Genomic DNA, 9,014 nt, shown 5'->3' with positions numbered 1-9,014 from the left:
CCGTGTATAATAACGATAAGAACAACAACGAAGGCAAAAAGCGTCCCCCAAAGCGTAGAAAGAGGATCACTTTTACTCCAAGGCCGGCAACAACGGACAAGATGGGCGGTTCCTTTCTAAACTTTTGTTCTTTTTGGGAAAGTATCCACCGACTCGGGATACTCGCGTGCATCCCCCCTCGGGGGCCCCGGTTCGTCCCCCTGAACCGGTTCTACGTGATTCATAAGAGAACTGTTCCTTTTCTTCTTTATTGCCGCGACACTTAACGGTACTGTCTCGCTACCGGTACAATGTTGCGATATTTCCGAGTCTTCGGGAGAAGCCACACATTTAATTGCTCGCGTTTCGTCCCGACGAACAACGCTTTCCTAAATTACGCTTCTTCTTCTTCTTCTTCTTCTTCTTCCTCCTCCCTCGCGGTGCAATTCGTTACATTTCCTTCTGTATTAATAGCGTCGCGCTACGCCCAGGATTAAAAGTTTCGAGCTTAAATTAGTTCGAAAACTCCTTCAATTTTACCGTCTTGGCGAGAGAAGGAGCGAAAGAGGGGGCACGGTCCGAGTCTACCTTGATCCAGAACTCTCGAAGCAGAGACGAGTATCGAAGTTCTCCGAGCCACTGAAAGAGCTCTATCGGGCCCCACCGGGTACCTCGAAAGCGCCGTTTACTCGACAAGCTTTTCAACAGGGGGCGCAAATATTTAAAACTTTACGGGGAACCTTCGAGGGCGAAGTACTTCGAGGACTCGTCCAACGGAGGACTTTGGCTTTCCATTGCGGAAAAGTAAAAAATAATTCCCGTATCGATCGCCCCCCTTCGGTTCGAAGAATTCTTCGGAGGTTCTTTGTTCGAACCGCGACACGAAACGACGCGCACACACGCGTAGAAAGCGCACGGATGCGTCGGTGCAGTATTCCAGGTGCCGTTCTCGAACGAGGCTGACCTACTTATCGGAGATCGCACGTGCGCATGCACGAGTAAACACGCGTTCCCCTCGCGACAGAGACGTCGACGAAGGAACAGGGCCGATCCGAGACGCGAATCCGTGCCGTGGGCATCAAGAAACTCGCCATGGGACCGATGGGATTAGGTATCGAGGAAACTCGAGATACTCGACACCGTACCACCTAACCGGTGTCGAAAGATATCGGGTTCTTTTTTGTGCAACGGCATTTAGAATCAATTCCTTCGAGAGAATTTTTATAATGGTAAATTAAGCAACGATGGTACTCTGGTGAAAAATATCCTACCGAGTTCTTCTTTTGTGCAACAGTATTTGGAATCGATTCCTCAGTGGGAATTTTTATAATGGTAAGTTAGGCGACGATGGTACTCTGGTGAAAAGTATCTTATAGCGTTCTTATTTTATGAAACAGCATTTGGAATTGATTCCTCAGTGGGAATTTTTATAATGGTAAGTTAGGCGGCGATGGTACTCCGGTGAAAATTATCTTATAGCGTTCTTCTTTTGTGCAACGGTATCTGGAATCGATTCCTTCGTGGGAATTTTTAAAGGAGTGGTATTAAATGTGAAAAAGAAACGTAAATGAAAATAAAGAGAAAGGTTCGATACTTTTGCCGAAGCGTCCAAGCACCGATTCCATTTAATACGCGTTGGATACTATTGGACACAAGGTAACAATTTACAAGCCAGTGTCGGCGATAAAAAGCCACATTTCACTATTTTCCGACCGGTTCTGCGAGCTACATACTCGCTGTTCACTCTCACGCCCGTGCTGGTAGACTCCCCGAGCGAAAACAGGGAAAATTCTGCTCTTACTCTTCGCGAGGCCCGTTCTCCGCGACGCTCGACGTCGTACCTCGGAGATATTAATTGTACCCTGTCTGTAAAACGCTCGAGGTGTTAAAATTGCTATCGAAGCGATCGTGGAACGTCGCTTCGCGAATGATTTTGATTTCCCGATCTCTCCGCAAGAGCGTAGGCATCGCGAGAAAAATATACATAAGCGTAAAATATTAGAGCGTGTTTTAGATTCCCGATAAACCTTTCCTCTCGGCTGGTATTGGAAAGGGCACTTTCTCGAGCGAAACGCGCGCAACGTCCAAGCTGTCGCGAATCAAGTGCACGGCTCTCTTGCGCGCGAGCGCGCGAGTGCGCGTTCTCTCCGATTGTGTGCTCTTCCATTATATTTATCACCGTGGGTCGCGTGGTTGTCGAAGGCGTGGTCCCCGTAGAGATTCGTAGCTGACCGACACAGGTGAAAGTGAAACAAATTGGACGGTCTCGAGGCCTGAACCCAGACCGGAAGAGATCCTCTTCCGTGACTGGGTTGCTCCGAACGAGTGTCACCTTTTTTCTTTGTTTCTTTTCTTTCTTTCTCGGGAGGTTCGATCCTCGGGATCGCGTGCCAAGCCGGACACCCTTTGTTTCCACGGTCCGTCCGTGTTTTCCGACCACGGCAACGAGTCGACAATTACTCCGGAGCCCAAAGGAGCTTACCTCGACCGACGAGAGCTTTCACGGTTTCGTTTCTATCGGTCGTTGGCTTTCTTTCCCTACTTCTTGGCGGCTGGCACGTGACTACAAGGTGGATCTATGTCCCACCAGCCACGGACCCGTTTGTCGCGGCGTGGTCCGCAACGGCGACAAGATCGAGAGGCGTTTTACCACGCGGTTTCACTGAACCGGCCCCGCGTGCTACCTACATATAAGAACAGAGAAATGTTAAACTAGTTTCCGCGATTTTTCAAGCGGACGGGTATAAAGGAGAAATTCAATGTCGAGCGATACGTCATTAGAGATCGCGCCGGCGTGTCGTTACGATCGGTTCGATCGGTGAACGGTGAACTCCGGGTGAACGAATGAGACAGCAGCGGGGAGAAACGAACACACGGATCCGAGGCTCGTAATTATCGACAGACGTGGGCGACGGTTGATTGATATGGAGATACTGGTTGGTATTCCCTCGTACGATCGATAAGCGTCTAACCGATAAGTGGAACGAGAGTTTAATTTTCTCGGGGATCAAACGTTCTTTCGCCAATTTGTTCGAAGCAAGGGACGCGAATATTACGTACGGTTACTATTTCGATGTTTGTGATACTTTTTTCGTATTATATTATTTCTAATACGTAGTTTCCTAAATACACGGTGGAAAGAAAAACGGGCCAGTGGGGTACTTTGTCGTTTCTTTTCTTAAAGGTACGGTACGATAGCTCCCGCAGCGAGCAAGTCGTTAAAGGAACGAAAAATTGTTCGCAATTTTGTAAACGTTCGTTCTTCTTAAAAGTTACAAATCTTTTTTCTTCTCACTCGCGATAATTTTGGCGCGAGAAAGCAACATTCGAATCGATCGAAGTAAGTTTCCTTTCTTTCTTTCACAATTTCTGTACAATCGTTTGTACCGCAGGTGCTGTTTCTGCTGTCATCGGCGATCGTCGTGCAAGGATACGGAAAAAGCGACGATCCGAACGACGAGCCCTTCCTCCCGATATACCCTGTGTACCCGTACAGTCCGAAACTGATCAAAAGAGGAGCGGAGAGGGAGTCAGGGGCGCAGTTGTCGCCGGAGCTTTACGCTCCGAAAGTCGACGCCAAAGACTCGTACAGCACCAGCTTCGGCGCTAATTATCCCCGAGATCTTTACTACACCAATTACAACCCGTACCCGAAGGGTTCCTCCCCGTCCAGTTACACGTACAGTTCCCTACCGTACACGTATCCCACCGCAGCGTACGGTGACTACAACTCGTACTCCAATCCGTACGCGATACCACCGCCATCTTATTCGGCGGTTCCTTACTCCGCGTCTTATCCTAATTATTACTACCAACCGCCTTACTATTACCCCAACTATTACGCGCAGCCTCTGTTCCCACCGCCACCGTTACCGCCACCGGATTACTCCAACGAAGCGTACTCCGATCCCGGCGACAAGACCAAGAAGAAACCCGACGATTCAAGGTACAGAGGCGACGTGGATCAGGATTCCTCGGGGAACCAGTACGTCGACGGTGGGAACTATATCTCCGGAAACGGAAAGGATCTCGATCCTCAACCCAGCACCTACAAGACCAACAATCCACGAAATCAGATGGACCAGGTGAGCGAGCTGCCCGTCAAGAATATACAAATTCCCGTACCAAAGACGAGCTACAGGGTCATCAGTGTCGCTGGACAACCCGTAGGTCCCGATTATCCCCTACCAGCGCCCTATCTAAAGGCTCAGCAACTGGAAGAGATCATGAGCCAAACCTGGGCCAAGATGATGTCGCGGAACGTGCAACAACAGGCTGGCCAGTATCTCGCCAACGAAGTCGGCAAGGGTTCGGTAACCAACGACGCTCGGTATCAAAACGATCAAAACGGAGACCCACCCCGATATATTTCTGTCCCGAACGTAATCGCCAAGACCGGTCTGGCTTACATCGTCAACCCCAATTCCATTCTCGGGAAACTGACAGCCGCTGGCCAGGTGATACAGACATCCGTGAATCAACCGAGGAACACGAAGTACTCTACAGTGAATCCAGGGGTGTACGCAGCGGTGGAGAAGCCGCTGAAAGAACAAACCGACGCGGAGGAGTACGAGACCTACGAGAATCAGAGGTCACAGGCTGGCCAGGAGTACGATAGCGCGTTGAACCAGGCCGATAAACGGCCCCAAACTTTCGGGAACGATCACGTACAGTCTTATCCGAGCCAGAACTTCGTCACTGCGCAAACGCCCAGGGCGTACAGTTATCGGTACAGCGCTTACAATCCGCCTCAAACGTCCACGCAGCAGCAGTCCCAGCTGTACAAGGCCGAGCTGGACGACGTGAACTTTGGTAGTAAGACGAAGAAAGGGTAAAACGTTCGCCCGATCGGGGTATGGACGAACCGAGTTGGCAAATAGGAACGAAATGGATACGCAAATTATCGGTTAAGTAACTTCTCGCGATACAGTAGATTACCGATTGCTTCGCGTTAAGAGACTGTATTTCTTTTTTTATTCGAGAACGATCGACCACTGGAAGAATTGTCGACCGAAACGTACTTTTTTCGTATCGGCCATTGCGTAAAAATGTTCTTCTCTCGTCGACCGCACGATCGTGCACATTTGTTTATATTTACCGACTCGTCTCGTCGCACCTACCGATAGAAAGAAACTAGAGGAGACACGGTGCTATGATTCGTTAGTTGTCACGGAGACGTTATTTCTTCGACTCTGTCGTTCTGTGGGATATTTCTCGTTGCCTTTTTCTCCCGACGAATCATAGTCGAAGAGATAGATCTCTGGTCTTTCGCGTAATTCTCGCTTGTAGTTTCAGTTGCCTGTTTGTAACGAATGTAACCGGCGCGGCGTCGGGCCGAATATCAGAAAAGTATTATAATCCGGGTTCGCTCAGAGGTCGCGCAAGGTACAGGACCTCTTTAGAATAAGTTACGCTAATATATTCGTTTAGTTTCTACTCGTTTTCTGACCGAGAAAGAATTTCGATGCGACGATATTCTACCGCGTTGGTATCTCTATTTATGAGGCTTTCGCCACCTACGCATTTTGTACTTGTTATACAGTCACTAGCTAATAAACCGATCGTTGTTGTTGTTTTATTTTCGAGAGGCACGCATTTCTCCTCTTCCTCTGTGTTGCTCGTTCCTCGCACACCGTGCTAATAATTTATTTTTTCACGAACCACGATATTGGAGTCTCTCACGGTACGATAGAATCGAAAAGAAATTATACGACCTGTACAAAACTTCAACGTGAAACACGAGACTACGTGTAAAGAATCTTTCTAATGTATTACGGATCTAGCAACAGCCTGTACGTGTATTCAAACTTTGCGTTGAAATAGTGCTCGTTGCGATCGAAGCGTTTGAAAACCGAAGAAAAAGTAAACTATTCGATGCTTGTCGATCGCTTTCTCCACTCTTCTTGTTCGAACGTCACTTGCAGCTATCAACACCCAAGGAAAGTTTTCATCGTATCTCTCGCGCATAAAAAGCTTCTCTCGCCGTTCTTGATTACAAATCTTCTGAAAATTTCGCTAACGAAATCTCCGAAGGGAATTCGTCACTGTCGTTAAGATAATTGAGACGAATCGGTAACGGAAAGACGAATAGGTATCCGGAACGCTCGAGAATTCTCGGACAAGGTGGACGCGGAAGGGCAGAACGAACGCGGAACGAAAGAGATCCTGATCACGGGAACGTCCGGTCGATCGTTTGGGCGCGGTAATGGAAAGGGGAAGTGCGATCCAGTGGAATCTCTCGGACGTGGATCGACGGCAGGTAAGAGAGAGAGTGGCGTGTTAGCGGTGTTTTGCTTTATTTTTCGCGTTCACGGCGAGTGTGTCGGTGGTCGAAAATAAAATCGGACGGAACCGAGCCTCTTACTTTCTCGCGGTCGGGCTCGATTTCGATCCGTAATGTATACGGTGACCTGAAAGCTCCGTGCGTTCGTTGCAACGCTCGTAAGAATCTCGTTAAAACCTCCCAATATTTCAACGATCCTTCCCCAACGCTCTTTCACCGATGAAATTTTTCCGTTTCTGCATTTTTCGACAACGTCCTCGATATCGTTACCGATCCGGACGCATCCTCTCTTCGCTCCCTAGGTATCTCCGCTTTCACCTCGTCGGGATGGAATTTTTTATCGACATCGCGAATCTTAAAGGCTGCTTTAATGCCTCGACGTTGTAAACTTTCCTGCCCCGCGAACGGTAACCCGTGAACTTTTCGCGAACGACTCGTTTGACACACTTCGCTACGGCCGCGAGCGCGACAAATTTCGGCTAGCCTGATCCGCTCGGCGAACAAACACTCCAGGAAGGTTTTTTTTCGAAACGGAAGGTTCCCTTTTATTATTATTTTCTTTTTTTTCCGCCCTTTTATTCGCAAATCGGCGAAACACGCCCCGTTCGCACAGAGTCCGCGTCCTTTTTCCCAGCGGAATACCGTCGCAACTGGCCGAGAAAGTTTCTCGAGTTAATTGAAGGCAATTCGAATCGAGGTACCTGAGCGTCCGGCTGGTCATCGTTTTATAGATCGGTCCCTCCGCTTCCACGCCCGGGATGCGGATAGAAAGTGTTTCTTTTTTCTCCTCGGCTAGCTCTTCGAGCGGTCCGCTCCAGAAGGAAAGGGTTCGCGGAAACGCGCGATCCAGCGAATCGTTCGAACACGTTCCAGGGTGAAGGGCACCGGAGGATCGATGGGCGTCGCGAGAGACCCTCCTTGCCTTTTCTTTTTCTCTTTTCTTTTTTTTACGCCCGTGAAAATCACGCGCTCTTCGTTCGAATTCCTTTCCGTGCGCGGATCTATTTTGCCGCGCCTTCCTGTTAATTTTCACTCGAGCGCGAAGCGAATTACCGCCGCAGTGCCTGGTGAGAATAATAATCGAATCGTCGCGTCGGGAAGTTCACCCTTCGTCGTTTCACCGACTTACACGCGAGCGGAAAAGTCGAGTCGACGATTATTACTCCGAACGGATCCTCTTCTCCGTTGTTCGAGTAAAGCAGCCCGACTTTTGTCCCCTGAAATGGAAACTTTGCGTTCCGATTCGTAAATCGACGAATCGGTTCCTCCGCGAACAATTTGGACAATTATTTATTCGTTCACGAACAGAGTATTTCGCTCGACGTGATGGAACCGGAGGTACGGAACGTTCGCGAAAAGTGAAATGAAAAATCGAATGGAAAATACTCGGTCGACGAGAAAGATCTTTTCAAAGGGAAGAGCGATTTCTCGTTTCAATAAGTTAATTACAAGCTGTTCGTTCCTTAACGCGATACAACGCTCTCTCTTATAACGGGTTAGGAATAATTCTACGGAATCCTTTATTTTCTTACTCCAATCTCTCAACGAGATAAAACGTTCTCATTTATTTCGAAAGAGTCGACGCGGATGGATCCACGTCGTTGGAAGATTTTTTCGTCGGTCGAAGTGTACCCAAAAGGCTGGAAAGTTGGGTCCTTTCGAAAACACCCTATATACGTAACGCTCGACTTCCCGATAGAAGCTGTCGAAAGCAGCCAGTGAACAAATTCACTTCATTAGCAAACTAATGAACCGATTAACCGGCAGAATAATTAGTACGACTTCGTACTGGAAAACTTGGAACGATTTAAGAGGAGATTGCCGCCCTACCGTGCCGCGACAGCCGTTTAACCTGCCTCCCTTCCATTGAAAATGCATTTGGCGTGGATCACTCTCGTTGGAAGTTGAAAATACTCGGCCAACGACCGGCTTCCGAACGACACGAGGCACATCCGCGTTTCCATCGACGTTTCTGCACAGGTTCTCACGAGCGAACCGGCGATAACGTTCGTTTTTCTCGAATTAATCGTCCGGTGTAACCGACTCTCGGTCGTGAGAAATGCATACACAGCCATTTTCATAGACAGGTTGTCTCGACCAGATGGAATTAGAAATTAGAAAACACCGCTGTCTTTCGAAACGAAACAAATTGATCTCTCGATCTCGTTCGGCGAGTCCGCGAATCGATCGACCTGTTCGATCAATCGCGCTGGCGTTACACGAAAAATCGAGATCGCCGTTGTTCGAACCTCGACTCATCGTTCCGTTAATTAGCATCGCGGACCGTTCGGCTTTCATCGGTTACCTCTCCGTTTCCACGAGTGGCGACGCACGCCCGTTTCAGCGCGTAAGGGACAATCGGCGGGGTCCCTTCACTTTTATCAAGAAGCGACTTTATTCCTTAACACGTGGTCCAAGGGGGCCATTATACGCGCCATGATCCTCGAGTGAAGTGCGCGCCTCGTCAGGGGATGCTACGGGGTAGGGGTAAAGGCTATATAAGAGAAGGTGAATCTAGTTTGGATTTGTAGTAGAGCTAGGATCTTTGTGTCGTGATCGTACTTTTTCACGCCCGAGCGACAACATGGTAAGTGAACACTTACGCGGAAGAGATAACGACCGGGTCGAATATACTTGGAGACTTTTCTAGAAAGCTTGTAAAACATTCCGGTGCTTCTCTCGAAGCTTCGTAAATTACACCGACGCAAGGACCATCCGCGGGACGAGTGTCGTTTATATTTCACGCGAAGAA

At 48.7% G+C, this 9,014-nt stretch overlaps 1 protein-coding gene across 1 annotated transcript; it reads left to right on the top strand.

The window, feature by feature from the left end:
- Window positions 1-2,903: 2,903 nt before the first annotated feature.
- Window positions 2,904-5,386, top strand: LOC143149697 (uncharacterized). The gene is made up of 3 exons (XM_076317266.1): window positions 2,904-2,915; window positions 3,372-4,810; window positions 5,269-5,386. The coding sequence occupies exons 1-3, from the start codon at window positions 2,904-2,906 to the stop codon at window positions 5,384-5,386; spliced, it is 1,569 nt and encodes a 522-aa protein (XP_076173381.1).
- Window positions 5,387-9,014: the final 3,628 nt, after the last annotated feature.

This window comes from Ptiloglossa arizonensis, chromosome 7 (genome assembly GCF_051014685.1).
Source record: "Ptiloglossa arizonensis isolate GNS036 chromosome 7, iyPtiAriz1_principal, whole genome shotgun sequence".
Lineage (NCBI taxonomy): Eukaryota > Metazoa > Arthropoda > Insecta > Hymenoptera > Colletidae > Ptiloglossa > Ptiloglossa arizonensis.
The sequence above is the reverse complement of the archived record's forward strand: the minus strand, read 5'-3'. Positions and strand labels throughout refer to the sequence as shown.